The sequence below is a fragment of the Populus trichocarpa genome, chromosome 9 (assembly GCF_000002775.5).
Source record: "Populus trichocarpa isolate Nisqually-1 chromosome 9, P.trichocarpa_v4.1, whole genome shotgun sequence".
Classification (NCBI taxonomy): Eukaryota; Viridiplantae; Streptophyta; class Magnoliopsida; order Malpighiales; family Salicaceae; genus Populus; species Populus trichocarpa.
The window spans coordinates 11,943,550-11,958,841 of record NC_037293.2 but is presented as its reverse complement, the minus strand read 5'-3'; the positions used below and the strand labels follow the sequence as shown (position 1 = coordinate 11,958,841).

General features: G+C 34.8%; 2 protein-coding genes across 2 annotated transcripts; both read left to right on the top strand.

Moving 5' to 3' along the window:
• The first annotated feature begins 4,455 nt into the window (after positions 1 to 4,455).
• LOC7474918 (outer envelope protein 61) lies at positions 4,456 to 9,628 on the top strand. Its single transcript, XM_002312844.4, has 11 exons — positions 4,456 to 4,806; positions 5,457 to 5,687; positions 5,886 to 5,942; positions 6,062 to 6,190; positions 6,362 to 6,439; positions 6,544 to 6,614; positions 6,945 to 6,994; positions 7,101 to 7,275; positions 7,834 to 8,422; positions 8,798 to 8,941; positions 9,209 to 9,628. The coding sequence occupies exons 1-11, from the start codon at positions 4,711 to 4,713 to the stop codon at positions 9,353 to 9,355; spliced, it is 1,767 nt and encodes a 588-aa protein (XP_002312880.1). The 5' UTR covers positions 4,456 to 4,710; the 3' UTR covers positions 9,356 to 9,628.
• A 4,212-nt stretch (positions 9,629 to 13,840) lies between these two features.
• On the top strand, positions 13,841 to 14,263 carry LOC7474919 (uncharacterized). Its single transcript, XM_024608796.1, has one exon. The coding sequence runs from the start codon at positions 13,841 to 13,843 to the stop codon at positions 14,261 to 14,263; it is 423 nt and encodes a 140-aa protein (XP_024464564.1).
• The last annotated feature ends 1,029 nt before the right edge of the window (positions 14,264 to 15,292 follow it).

Sequence of the window (15,292 nt, the reverse complement as noted above, 5' to 3'; positions counted from 1 at the left end):
AATTCTTAAAATTGCAGCCGATAACTCTGCAGATTACACAAAGCACAACTAAAAGGCAGCAAATGACAGAGTGAAACACATGTCCTAGGTTTGATTAGTTAATTAGTCCGTTGGTTCATATTTTGTTATGCTGTAACCTGGTCATGGCAGGTCTTGATCGATACGCTTCATGGTGTTTTTTCTGAGCTAACTGTTATATAAGTATCATGGATGCTCTGTTCATCAAACCTCCTGGAGTCCTGCTGGTGATCGTGTGTTTGCTGGCCGAGTCCCTTGTGCTTGCATTTTCCTATAAAAACACAAATTTTTTAACAAAAAAATCCGGATGCAATTCTTGTTGGGAATAACAGCAATTGAGTGCTATATATTTCTAAATAAAACAGCAAACAAGCCCCACAAGTTAAGGATTTTAATTTCCTTGGCTTCCTGAGTCTGTCACTAATTTTCTTAGTTGCATTAATTTGGAAAGATTCATTAATATATAGTTCATCGATCCATCCACGTCAAGGAGGTCCTCAAGTTCTATGGTGGTAACAAAGAGTGAGAATTTGCTCTTGCAATGTTTAATTTCTGAAACTCATATGATCCCTGTATTTTTCTCTTATTCTTTTCCTCAAATGATACAAATAATCATATAGTTCATGAGGTGTGAATGCACAAAAGCCTGGAATTTCCTTAAGCACCTTATAATAGACTGGGTCGTAATATTGCTGTATATATGTCAGAATTGTCCACTCTTTTTTATTGTATAGCAAAGAGGAACAACAACAACTAAGTTTCAATCCCTAACTGGTCCTTTAGCAGCTCGATCAATGACAAAAATTCACCTCAATATCGAGGGCAAAATGGCAAGCACCGGTCCGACTTTTACATGCAAGCACAGTCCTTGTTCAATCGTTTAGTCTGGCCCATACTCTTAAATGATGACATGTGAAAGACATTTGACATTGAAGACATGAGTAGTGATGGATTTTATAGAAAGGATTTCTCAAACTCTAAAGATCACACTCTTTTTTATTGTATAGCAAAGAGGAACAGCAACAACTAAGTTTCAATCCCTAACTGGTCCTTTAGCAGCTCGATCAATGACAAAAATTCACCTCAATATCGAGGGCAAAATGGCAAGCACCGGTCCGACTTTTACATGCAAGCACAGTCCTTGTTCAATCGTTTAGTCTGGCCCATACTCTTAAATGATGACATGTGAAAGACATTTGACATTGAAGACATGAGTAGTGATGGATTTTATAGAAAGGATTTCTCAAACTCTAAAGATCACACTCTTTTTTATTGTATAGCAAAGAGGAACAGCAACAACTAAGTTTCAATCCCTAACTGGTCCTTTAGCAGCTCGATCAATGACAAAAATTCACCTCAATATCGAGGGCAAAATGGCAAGCACCGGTCCGACTTTTACATGCAAGCACAGTCCTTGTTCAATCGTTTAGTCTGGCCCATACTCTTAAATGATGACATGTGAAAGACATTTGACATTGAAGACATGAGTAGTGATGGATTTTATAGAAAGGATTTCTCAAACTCTAAAGATCACACCCCCTAAATTGTAAAGAAAGTATAGTCTCTCATGTTCTCCCTCTGAACTAAATAATCATCTATTCAAAAAATAAACCCCGAAACTATTTAATTAAAATCAAGTCAAATTAAAATTATAGAATCTAATTAGAAAAGGAATCCGAAAATAACTATAAAAATTAAGAAACTTTCAAAACGATCCCGACCTCAACTGGTTACACCCAGCTGACTTATTATAAAACCGGGTATGTGGAGTGTGTTAACAAAACCTCAGTATGATCCAACTATCTTTTCATCAAAAAGCTCGTTTGTGCTTCTTTACATGTCTAGGAATCTTTTGTGTTTGGATGCAATGCTGTTTTGTCTACCAGGTTTTGCTCTTCATCTTGAGAGCTGTTCTTTTTGGTTGCCTGTTTTTGGAATGAAGCTTTAATGGATGATTTCTGTATAGGACTTCTAACATGGTTATTTAAGGTGTAGGCCTTGTAGATGTAATGATTCTAAAAAAATCCGAAATAATCACAAACTCATTTTGTTACAGCAAATTAACCTACTATAGAAGTGGGCAGGTAAAATGTGCTTATATAATTTCAGCTAATCAAATTAAAAATTAGATTTGTTTCTGACAGAAAGCTCGTTAGGCTCGTACATGCGTTTCCCCCGTGATTTTATGATTTGCCATTCTATACAAGAACTGAGCCAATTCTCTTATTTTAAATCTTGACATTCCCTTGAGTAGCACTTAGCAGTGCTATTCTGATCTCTAGAGCCCTTAATTTGTTGCAAGAAATGGGTTCTTTCTCCAACATATATATACACTGATCCAAAACTCTACAAGAGAATGTCAGGAAATACTTGTAATTAATGTTCCAGCAAGCCGAAGCATAATTGCCATAGGCCGGCCTTCTCGCAGACGAGAAGCATGGGTGCCCGCACTTTGTTCCCTCGAACAAAGCACAAACAGAGAATTAGAAAAGAAAGCAATCTTATCACCTTCGTTACTTTTATCCTCTCTGATTTCAACCTTCCAAAAAAGCCTTCGCACCACCATATCCAAATTCATTGATCACCCTCCTCTCGATCCATCGGTCGATCCAAATCAAGTGTTCGCAGGAAATTTTGCACCAGTGGATGAGCTAGAGCCAACAAATTGTGAAGTGGTGGAGGGTGAGCTCCCTGGATGTTTGAATGGTGTTCTATCTTAGAAATGGTCCAAAATCCACAATACATACCTAATGGTCCTCTCCATTCCTTAAAATTATCTGGAGGCCAAGCAACCTATTGTAGCCGCCATGTCAAGACTTACAAATACATGCTCGAGAAAGAGGCGGGCTTTCCCATCTTTCCGAATATGCTGTCTGGCTTCTATATATAGCCCTGCAGATATTCTTGGGCTTTGTTATTTTTTGTGGAGGGTCATGTGTGGCCACATCAATCTCATGAGAGGATTTGGTTTAGCCACAACTAGTCTTGCGTTCTTTTCGCATAAGCTCCTTGCTCTGGTGAGTCTGATCTACCATACGCCATTTTCTTGACGCAGGAAGGAGATATCGAGACATTAGGTAGATGGGATTTTGATAGAAAGCTATTTGCAAGCATGACTGCACGCCCCAAAGTTGACAAGGATACAAAGCAGGCATTCGCTCTCCAGTGCAACTTCATACTTGCAAGTTTTGAACCTAATTTTTAAGTCTAAGATTTATCAGGATCATTAACATTAATATTTTAGAAATAATGAAAATTTAAACTTTGATCTATTTTTAAAATGCCAAATTAACTATAAAATAAATAAAAGTAAATATTAAAAAAATCAGACTTTTAAAATGGTTAAAAAGTGATGAAATGTTTTTTTATATACAAAAAGGAGAGGGCTGGAGCCTGGTTTTGATGATCAACTCTGAGCTTGCAAACATTTTTAATGGGCCAACAGTAGGCCTATCGTCAATGATTTGAAAAGAGGGACGGACGAACGAGTAAATTTCAACGAACCGAAGCATATTCGATTGTTATTTCCGCTCGGTTTCTTTTTAATTGAATTTGGAGTCACTACAAATCAGTATCCAAGGAATATTTAAATTAAATATCAGTCCCTAACCTTCAGATTCTTGCTAATTTATCCCCACATCTCCCATTCCCCGTAGTTTCTTTACCGTGAAAATTGGATTTATTAAGCTTACTTTTATTAATTTGAAACACTATAGTATTTTTTTTCCTAGAGTATATGACATGGAAAAGTTTAAATAAAACATTCTTATTCTATTAGCTGGAAATTAATTAATATTTACTTTGTCACTCTTAATTTTAATTACACATGTAATTATAAATATTGTGATTGTATATAAATAAAGATGTGTGTAAAGTATCTTCAAAAGAAATATAATTATTAGCAAAAAATTATTATAAAGATGAATTGTTAGAATATTTGTTTAAAATTCTCATTGTTTCTCTTGATTAGATGAAAAGAATGATATACAATCAATTTAATTGAAATAATTTATTTTAAATTCTACTAGGTAAATCTTAGTATCTTATTATATAATATGCAATAAATTTATTTAATTACAAAAAAAAGTGAAAAAAATGTAGCAAATATAATATTTTTTAACAAATAATATATCAATTATAGATACTAATCATATCTCAATCCATACAATGAGACCAATATCATATAGATGGCATATATACTATGTTGAGTTTTATACCTAATTTTTTGTGACCAATTAAAGCTGAGATACAAATAATCAAGTTCAACAAAATAAAATTTGGGGAGAAATTAACAAGATATTAAAGACTGGGGACTTATTAGTTCATGCGTATATAAGTGGGGGACTGATTTGTATCTATCCCATTAAATTTTGGCAACTCATCTATTCAAATTCAACTCATTTTCAATCGCAGTTCAGCTTTGGTGGGCGACCGAAAAAGTTTTGCCTTTCCAAAACACACACACATATACATATTAAAAAAAAAAAAAAAAAAACACAACGGAATCCATTAACTACTTATGTTTCTCTCTCCTTGTTTTTACTAAGATTTGCAAAATCCTTTCTATCTCTGAAGAACAGTTTCCGTAAAAAAGCTTCCTCTCCTGTTCAATTTTATATTTTTATACTTCTACTTTTAGTTCACCAATTCTTTTTGATCTGTTTAACAATTAGTTGACAGAGAGAGTTAAAGATGTTTAACGGAATGATGGATCCCGAGTTAATAAAAATCGCTCAGGAACAGATGAGTCGCATGACACCCGCCGATTTCGCCAGGATCCAGCAACAGGTTTGCTTCTGCTCGTTTGTTTTTGTTTTTTTATAATAATTTTGATGTGGGTTTGTTTTTAATTGAATCAATTCATGTGTAGTTCAGTTCAATTTTGGGAGAAACTGTTTTTTCTTTGTGAATTTTGATTTGATTATCGTTTAGAATGGAAAGTTTGAATTTTGGCTGTTGATTTTTTGTTTTTTATGGTTAAACCTAGCTTTTTTGTGTGTTTTTTGTTGAATTTAAATAATGGGCTGTCCTGTTTCCCTTATTTTTTGTTCGAATCGGTGGAGATTTTAGAAACTGCAAGTTTAATTCTTTGAGATTTTGTGGTCGTGTGTTGGTCCGAGGTTTATCTGACGAAGTGTGTGCACCCGAGTTCCTTTTCATAATAATAATTCTTTAAGATTGTGGATGAATCTAATTGATTTGGGTACCTTTAGTCCTGCACAAATCAGAAACTTAGAAAGAGAAAAGGGAAAAGAACAATCATTAATGGCTCGTTAAGCACTTAAGATGAATATATTGTAATGTTGCGTCGTGTTTATCTGAATTGACTATCGGTAGAAACTGGTTGTCAGTTTATCTGGTGTTGTTTACATCCATGGTTTGGTCAGATTGTGATTGTATTGATTTTGATTGTTGTGGTGTGTTGGTTGGTGTTGCAGGTAATGTCTAATCCTGAGTTGGTGAAAATGGCATCGGAAGGCATGAGAAACATGAGGCCTGAGGACTTGAAACAGGCAGCAGAGCAGTTAAAGCATACACGCCCTGAAGAGATGGCAGAGATTGGTGAGAAAATGATCAATGCATCACCAGAAGAGATTGCTGCCATGCATGCCCGTGCTGATGCACAGGCCACATATGAAATGAATGCAGCTCAGATGTTGAAGAAACAGGTAAATACAAATCTTAAATTAGATGATTTTCTGTTTGTGAGCTTTCATTATGTGCCTATTGCGTTTTATTCATGTAGTGGTTAGTGGTGAATGTACTTAGTAGTTTAAATGCTGAAGGGTAATTAGTGCTAGATTTTGTAATTGTAGTCACTGCTTTTGTGTTTATTTGACTTGTGTATTTGAATCCTACCTTGGCAGGGTAATGAGCTGCATAGCCAAGGAAAGTTCAAAGATGCTTCGCAGAAATATTTGCTTGTAAGCGCTGCATCTTTATCTTTATCACTTTTTTATATATACAAGTATTAGTTCTTCCTGTTGGTGTACCTTTTGCATTTTGAAACTGATGAAATTATTTTCCTCCCCGTATTTCTCAGGCAAAGCAAAATCTTAAAGGGATTCCATCTTCCAAAGGCAGAACACTTTTGTTGGCATGCTCTCTTAATTTAATGTCTTGTTACTTGAAAACAAAGCAATACGATGAATGCATAAAAGAGGGCTCGGAGGTATGACAATCCACTAAGAAAATTCAGTTTACTCAGAGAACTGATGTAGTAGTAGTAGTAATAAAAATATATTGGTGGTATGAAGAGGGTTTGTTCCTTTGCTTTTAATTTTTTTTTTTTGTGTGCGTGCGTTGCTTGCTTCTTTCTGATTGGATTGTTATATCACTTCAGGTTTTGGGTTATGATGCCAAAAATGCTAAAGCCCTTTATAGAAGGGGTCAAGCCTACAGGGAACTAGGCCAACTGGAAGTAAGTTCATTTGTGCAGATCTTGCAATTGTCAGCAGTGGTTGCTGCATTGTGCTGTCTGTTCGTGTTTGATAAGATATCTAATGGCTTATTGATACATGTTAGGTTGCTGTCTCTGATTTGAGGAAAGCACATGAAGTTTCCCCTGATGATGAAACTATTGCAGACATTTTAAGGTATGGATTCATCTGAAACTCTTAGACCATTCTCTGGGCCGGAAGTTGTACAGTTTGATATTTTCTTCCACTATGATTTATGTCTTGTTAAAGAGTATGGGAGTCATTTGCTTGTTGAGTTTTTAGCTTTAGCCCTTTTATTTTCTCATTTGTTTTTCCTCAGCAGTCTACTGTTAAGTTTCTTGTCATCTGATTGATATTTAGGAAGTTTCATATCTTCTGACCTTCCTCTATATTGTATATAATGTGATAAAATTTCCAACGGAATTGTAAATAAAGGCACTAGTGTTTAATATGTGATGTTGATTGTAAAGTTAATTGTTGATACAGGAATGCTGAGGAAAGATTGGCTCAAGAAGGTGGCTATCATGCACCAAGAGGTATGTTATTTTCCTCTTTTTTTCCCTCAGCTCTCTCGAACGCCTACAAGTTGAATGTTCCATTTTAAAGTTCTCAATTGACAACTGATTTCTACTTGTTTGACAGGAGTGATAATTGAAGAAATAACTGAAGAAGCTGAGACTGTCTCTGAAAACCTTAAGAGTTCATCAGCAAGGGAAAGCGTTGATACATCCAAAAGTGGAAGGGAAGCTCGTAGTGGGAGTTCAACATCTAATCCAGAGCCTCTGGAGGCTTTGAAAGATGACCCAGAAGCTATGAGGTAATTTTTAATCCATCTAAAAATTGCTTGATTTTTATATATTTATTGTTTGACTCTAGTATTGGGTTCTCAACAGACCAGCTTTAAAAAAAAAAAAAACCTGTATAGCTGAGATATTATGGATTTTCATTCCCCTTGGGGATCGTCTTTTGTTAATTCCCCCTTCTTTTTCATTAGAGTAAGTTATCTGAATTGTATTGCTGCGATGGTGGATTTACATGGAATGTTAATTGCAGTCTCCTGCAACATAATTGCTGCCATAATATAGTTTCCTAAAATTTCTCTGATTTTGGGGTTGATACTGTAATGGCAATTTTTTTTTATATGACATGGAGTTGGGGCAAACTTATGAAAGCATGCCCAATTTCTTTCAATTAATGAAATAACAAAACAAGGTCAACATAGCTGATATCTCCGTCTTTCTAACACTTCAAGTCTGGAGTTTGTTTTCTTAAAAAAGGGTAGTCTTCTTTTGCTGTCAATTAACCATAAAGTTAGACATTAATCTTGGTTGTCAATTTGTTTTGATTTTCCATTTTTCCTTGTGTCTGATTGTAGGTCATTCCAAAATTTCATATCTAATGCCAATCCTGAAACTTTGGCTGCTTTAAGTGGTGCAAAAGCTGGAGAGGTATCTCCTGAGATGTTTAAGACGGCATCAAATATGATCGGGAAGATGCCACCCGAAGAGCTTCAAAAAATGCTTCAAATGGCTTCCTCGTTCCAGGGGGAGAATCCTCTTACTGCAGGATCTTCAGATAGCGGTTTTAATGGCTTCAGACCAGGTGCAGTTCCTCCAAATGTGACGCCAGACATGCTTAAAACAGCAAGTGATATGATGAGTAAGATGCCATCGGAAGAGCTTCAGAAAATGTTTGAAATGGCATCTTCTTTGAGAGGAAATGGCTTGGCTCCAGCTGCTGCTGCAGCTTTAAACACTGAGGGACCAAGTTTGAGTGCTAGGTTAAAACCAACAGAAACTCAAGAATATTTTGCAGTTAATGGGAATAATGGCATCAGTGAAACTAGTTCCTCTGGTGATTTCCTTTCAAGTTCAAGAAATGCTCCTCCATCTAGCTTTCCTGCCTCAACATCTGATATGCAGGAACAGATGAGAAACCAAATGAAGGATCCAGCTATGCGGCAGGTATGGTGGCTTTCTTTGCTTTAATGTTGTTGAATTATTGAATTCTTATCCCAGTAAGATCTCATTTTGCACATCATAGAATCCCTTTTGTCATTTTGAAATGATCCAATACACATGCAGACTTACTTTCAGGTTTTCAAAGTATTATTTGCAATTCAAAATATCACTTTAAATGATAGCTCTGACTCTTATAAATTCCCTGGAGAAAGTTCATATGCTAGAATATAGAAAGTCTTATAATTTGATAATCTGAATTTTTTTTATATGCATCACACAATATTTTCTGGCTTGCTTAAAATTTAATAAATAAGATAAGAATATCACTTAATTGCATGGCTGTTGTATTTTAATGTCTGCTTGCTTGCAAATTGGCAGATGTTCACGTCAATGATGAAGAATTTGAGCCCAGAGATGATGGCTAACATGAGTGAACAATTTGGAATAAAACTTTCTCAAGAAGATGCAGCGAAAGCTCAACAGGCCATGTCATCTTTCTCACCGGAGGACTTAGATAAAATGGTACCTTGTTTTCCATGTTTACTTTCAATGAATTTGCATACTTCTCGTTCAAAATTTGCCAGCAATCTTGTTCAAGTTCTTATCTATAACATTTAAATAAAATGTTAGGTAGACTTTTCTCTGCCTTTTAACCGTGCTTTTCCTTTATTTTTATTACATGTTTGTTCTGAAATAACGGTCAACAAGGTTCAGAGTTGTGGCTATTCTTTTTATCATTGCCCCCACTGCATTACGAATGTAAAATAATTTTCCCATGGATTGCTGCAGATGCGATGGGCTGATAGGATCCAAAGAGGAGCGGAAGGTGCAAAGAAAGCAAAGAACTGGTTACTGGGGAGACCTGGTATGATTCTTGCTATTTGTATGTTGATCTTAGCTGTTATCCTCCGCTGGCTAGGCTTCATCGGGAGGTAGAGCAGGAACATTTTTGTATATCATTGCGATGCCCTCATTTAACGTTCATGGGGGCTAATTATCTTCGAAACATTAAGTGTATCTTTGACGTAAGGACAGGAAAGTAGTGCTAAAATGAGGTTAGGGATGGAGGGAAAACCTTGAGGATGAGGAGTTAAAGAGGGGGTCGGGAGGGAAACATGTACTCGACTATTCATTGGGTAAATAAGACGGTTTACCCGTCACGTATTTTGTACGTCAATTCTTCATTAATGCATTGTTTGATTTGTTGGAGCTTTCGGATTTTACATAGTGAAGTTTTCTGAGGAGATAAGAATTCCAATGTCAAAAAAAGGAGAAGGGAGATCCAGACTAATTGGAAGTGACGTCCACTACCTTTATTTACACGACATGATAAGCACAATCAGACGTGCAAGATTTCATTTTCAAGGATATGAACTTCGTTGTCGGCAATCCACTTAAGCAGTCGTTCATTTGAAAAGTAATAGTTTGGGAAAATACTCTCCTCTCAAAAAGTTTGAGCGTAAAGACAGAGGTAAAGCGCCATTAACTACTACTGTTTAAAGGTTTGTCACTCCTTTTTCCGATGCTTGAACTCAATAGCAACCAGCCTCTTATACGAGAGCTTTTCCGCTTAAAGGTATGGATTTAGACCATAAACTACAATACTTTATTCATTTCGATCCTTCTCCATTTGTTTCAATCAATTTGTTGTTGGGGATGATGGTGAATTGAACCATCGAAACTGTTTAACTAGAACAATTGAAATGAAAAAAAATGCGTAAATTCAAAGGGAAAATCGAAATATAATTGTATGAGACTTGGAAAACAAAGGCTAGCTATGAGTGATTTAACAAATAGCCTTATGTTTTTACGTACAGGTTAACATGAAGACACCCTTCTTCTTGCATGAAGGTATCCCTCCTAATAACACAATAATAAATAATGATTTGACTAATGATCATACGACTTTTTAGCTCAGTTCTATCCAATGCACCAAATAAATGAAGGATAAAGAGAGGGAGGGAGAGAGAACCAGAAATGAAGATTTTTATAGGTTAATCGTTATCATCCATCACCATCCGCAGGCACCGATTCCTCCATGGTTTACTGCTCGTTTACGAAGATGACAATTTCATCTCAATTTGATGAATGCTGATTTGAATGGAATATTTTTTTTCACATAGAATTACTTTAGATGATGGACAATGATATGAATTTATTTAACCTCAGGTAAATCATAGATTAAATAATATATTTCTAAACACCGTCTACAACTAATATGATGTTTAGAAATACGGTTGATATTATATTTTGTTAAATAATATATTTTTTAAAAATTAATTTAGTTTTATATTTTTAAATAAATTTAATATATTAATATTAAAAATATTTTTTTAAAATAAAAAATACTTTAAACCACAGTTATTACCGCATATACAAATCATACAAGAACAACTTCCATCTTGACTACAGCTTTGAATCCAAAACCTTGAATAAAATGCTGTCCTGCCAATCCTGAAAAAGAATAAAAAAAAAAAAACTGATGGTTTTTGCAAAGTACCACCAACTCATGTAGAAAAAGATCTTCGTGGCCCAAGAAGTAAGAACTATTACACCAACTCACCTCACTATCATTGCCGCCAACCTGCCACGACACCATGCCACCTCTAGTTGGGCCAGAAAATTCATCCTCATTTGCCGGCAAATTAATATAAACAAATCATCTTAACTTGTAAATCTTGATTTGGGCACTGGCTAAAATTTGGCATTGCGATAAGAATATAGTTTTTCTAAAATTTAATTTTGTTTAAATTGATTAATTATTTTTAAATATTTTAATGTTAAAAATATATTATTTTAATATATTTATAAATTAAAAACGCATCAGCATGGAGCGCACTCTTAAACGGTCACAATATCTGTTACGTCACCGCTTGAGTTGGATTTTGACTTGATGATTAATTAATTGATTTTGATTTCTTGCCAACTCAGTTTTATTTGACGTCATCTTCAAACTTCTGAGCTTCACGTTTTTTTGTTTTTTTAGCACAGGCCTACATATAGCTAATCACGTAGGCCTGTAGGGTGTCTCTCACCACCAAATATTCTCTGGTGATAATCAATTTTTTTTTTTTTTTTTTGTGGTTTTCTCAGGAAGGCTTGCTTCAATACAAGAAGATGAGGCTGATGGATGGATGGATGAATGAATGAGCTTTAAATATATAAAATAACTAAATAAGAAATTCAAGCTCTTTGAGCCTGAAATTATAAATTCATCCACGGCCACCGAGAAAAAAAAGAAATCAAATATCAAATCAACAAAATTAAAATTAAATAATATTAATAATAAGAAGTGGTGAGTGAATTCACTAGTTAAAGGGTCTCGGTACAATTGAGAGCTTCTCTTGACTCGTTTCTTTGTATGCTAGCTCTCTCTCTATTATGCTTTTTAATTCAATTCACTCCCAAGCATCTTGCTTCTTTTCACTCCTTTTTATCTCTTAAAAGAAGTAATTTTTCTTGAAATTGACCATGTCGATGAGCATTTTCATCATCAACTCCCTTTGTATTAATTAGGAATGGGATGATTGGATTTCTTGAGGTATTATAAACCCGTTTATTTTTACATTTTAAAAGTGTTTTTTAAACATTTAAAGTTTTTTTCTCTTCAAATTAAATTTTTTTTATGTTTCTAGATCATTTTATTGTCCTAATGTTAAAAATAAATTTTAAAAAATAAAAAAATATTATATTAATATATTTTCAAGTAAAAAATACTTTTAAAAACAACCGCTACTTTAATACCAAACCGACTTCATGTATGGTATGAATGCAGGAGGTATGGTATGAATGCAGGAGGTTCACAACAAATTAGTATGAAATTATAAATTCTAGATCATAATAATGGAAAAATCTAGGATTTATTAATAATAGAAACACTTCACACCTCAAGAATCTTTGAAGAGATGCAGAAACCACTTGTGCTATGAAAATCTTCACCTGAAGATGCATTAGGTTTAATTCAAACTTCAAACTTTTTAAACGAGGATGATATTTTTGACATTAACGAATCCTTTTTCATTTTTATATGAATTGACTTTAAGATTGCTGATAAAATGAAATAAAGTTTGAGTCATGGATTGCTTTACTCGAGCACAGAGAAGCCACCAAGATTATCACCTTAATGGATCGTTGACTCCAACTAATAAAGAACAGATTCTGATAAAAAACAGAAAGATGCTTTTTACATTTTTTTTAAATACCAATTTATTAAATGGATTGTTATTAGTCCAGAATAGATAAAAATAATAAAAGGAATTAATAATAAATACACCTTACACTTTTCATATGAACATACTAGAAAAGGAATATAATAGTAACTTCTAATCTTGAACATGCTAGATATAAACCTAAAGGTGAAGTGCTAGAAAGTTTAGAATGCTACTTGCAATTATTCTTATATTCTATTTGGAATTGCGTTTTAAATCATAAAACTTTGATTTTTTATTTATAAAATTATTTTTTTTATATGTTTAGATTATTTTAATATCTTGATGTTAAAAATAATTTATAATAAATAAATAAAAATATTATTTTAATATATTTCTAAATAAAAAACACTTTAAAAAAAAACAATTCATACTTTTAATAAGATTAAGGATGGAAATAAAAAAGAAAAAAAAGGCCAAAATATTATCATTTTTAATAAAAAAAAATTTTATCATTTATTTATTTATATTTAAAATAAATTTAGAGAATAACTACTTGTCCTTGTTCTTTAAATTCTCAAAATCATCTCCAAAAAGAGTCCATATCAAATTTGATAACACCTACCCACTGTCCATAAATAAAAAAAAAATATTAATTTAAATTCACCACCAAAAAAAAAAAAAATCAAGTTGTAAGTTAACAAGTAACAACCACGTAATTTGGTAATTTCGACAGCCTTTCTTTTCCATGTGTTTATTAGTGGCTCGGAAAAGACCAAACCTTTATTGATAAAAGAAATACACAGAAAAAATCTCATCGAAACACAACAGAAACCTCTTCCCTTCGTGTCCGCGTTTGAAAGAAAAAAAAAGCCCACCCCTTTACTCGCCTTGCCTCTCGCTTCCTATCCCCACTTCTTCATTCCCTTGTTGAACCTAATCGTTTCCTTATTATATACCTCCTCCCTCCTCCCTCCTCTTCGATCTCTTTAACCTCTCTAAGAAACCAAACGGAGAAAAAGAAGAAGAAGAAAGGGTCTTTTTCTGCAAGAAAGTCATTAGTCACACCCTTTTTTGACACCTCTTTAAATAATCCTTAAAGCCCATTAATCTCCTCGATTTCCCATTCCAGGAAACCAGAAAAAACCGAGTCTTTAATATTTTTTTTAGCCGGCCGAGTTGACTCGTTATGACTCGCCAGGGGATTCTTCTGCGATCACCTTCTTCGAACCGAAGGATGCAGCCTTTGTTGACAGAAACGACAGGGTCAAAAATGGTACCAACAGGAGAGGGGAGGGAGAAGAATTTGGCAAGGACGAAAACGCAGAGTTTTGGTGAGGTGGCAGGTGGCACGGCAGCGGTGTGTTGCTGCTGTCCATGCACGGTGATCAACCTTCTTGTTTTAGCCGTTTATAAGGTGCCGGCTTGTTTATGTAAGAAAGCCAAGACACGACACCGTTTGAGAAAAAAGAAGCAGAAAGAAAGGTCGCTGTTGTCTCCCAGTAGCAGTGGGTCCAGGGAGGAGGAATTACAGTCAGAGAAGAAGGCTACAGAGGTTGTGGAGAAAGGGAAATGTTGTGATCACCATGATCATAATCATGATGAAGAAACTGAAGCCGTTGATTTGGAGAAGCAAATGTGGGACCAGTTTTACAATACTGGGTTTTGGAGGAGCCCATCTCAAAGAGGTACATGATGGATGCTGCAAGACTGGTGTCTGGTATAAAATAAGGGGTCTCGAGATTGTGCTTTGGTGGTGGTAAAGGGTACAAATGCGGGGTTTTTTGAACTTGATAGCGATGGATTGGATTTGTACTTTGAAAGGAAGGGTACAAATGCAAATTGGTTTTTGTGTGTGGTCCAACGCGAGTTCGTGAAGATTAATTTCTGTGGGCCTTCGTGTAAGAACATAAGTTCTGACTTCTGAGTTCTTCTGACAATGGAGATGTAATGCATCATGCAATGCGGAGATGTCCTTGTATTGTCTTTCTGTTGGATAATTGGCATGGACTGGGGTGGTGTGAGAAAAAAAAATTACACATTGGATAGTTTTTCCTTAATTATTCTTTCTGGGTTCGTGGGATATGATGCTTTTTGTGATTTGGGATGGGGATTTGAGGTTAGATTGAGTGAGAATCTTCTATAGAAGGGAATCTTATTCCGTGATCAACAGACGTCTTAGCTTCCTAATTGTAAATCTGGTGTTCTTTTATAGTTTTTTGCCATTTTATGTTCATTTTGTTTCTGGGCTTTGGCTGTTTTTATGTCGGATGTGGAATAGAACGGTCTTGATTTGCTTGATTTTGAAGAGAATGATTTTCGGGAAACACAAGCATGGAACTCGTAGGCAGTAATTCTATCTTGGATTAGAGAGAACACTAGACAATTGAATCTAATATTTCAGAGTTATTTTTGGTCCGAGAAGAAGACCAAGGTCATAGTTATAACCGAGATTGGTTCGGGGTGAAGAAAAAACTAGATAAAAAATTCATCTAGATTGGTTCGGGGTGAAGAAAAAACGAGAGGATCTGTTGATATATTGTGGCCAACAATATTGTCATTGAGTTTTTCAAATGTTTGACTTGTGATAGGGATTTTCCACCTCTTAATGTGAACTCAATAATTTCATGAATTTATTCCTCCAACCATCCCAATTTCAAGATTCCTGTTGAATTGATGGATATGCTGAAGCTGAAACAAGGTGCGAGCCTCCTATTTATTTATC

What these genes read in the sequence shown, in the direction of transcription:
- LOC7474919 (XM_024608796.1), top strand. Translation starts at nt 13,841, where the DNA reads ATGGTACCAACAGGAGAGGGGAGGGAGAAGAATTTGGCAAGGACGAAA.
- LOC7474918 (XM_002312844.4), top strand. Translation starts at nt 4,711, where the DNA reads ATGTTTAACGGAATGATGGATCCCGAGTTAATAAAAATCGCTCAGGAA. An exon ending in TCGCCAGGATCCAGCAACAG is followed by an intron (nt 4,807 to 5,456) that starts GTTTGCTTCTGC and finishes TTGGTGTTGCAG; the next exon opens with GTAATGTCTAATCCTGAGTT. An exon ending in GATGACCCAGAAGCTATGAG is followed by an intron (nt 7,276 to 7,833) that starts GTAATTTTTAAT and finishes GTCTGATTGTAG; the next exon opens with GTCATTCCAAAATTTCATAT.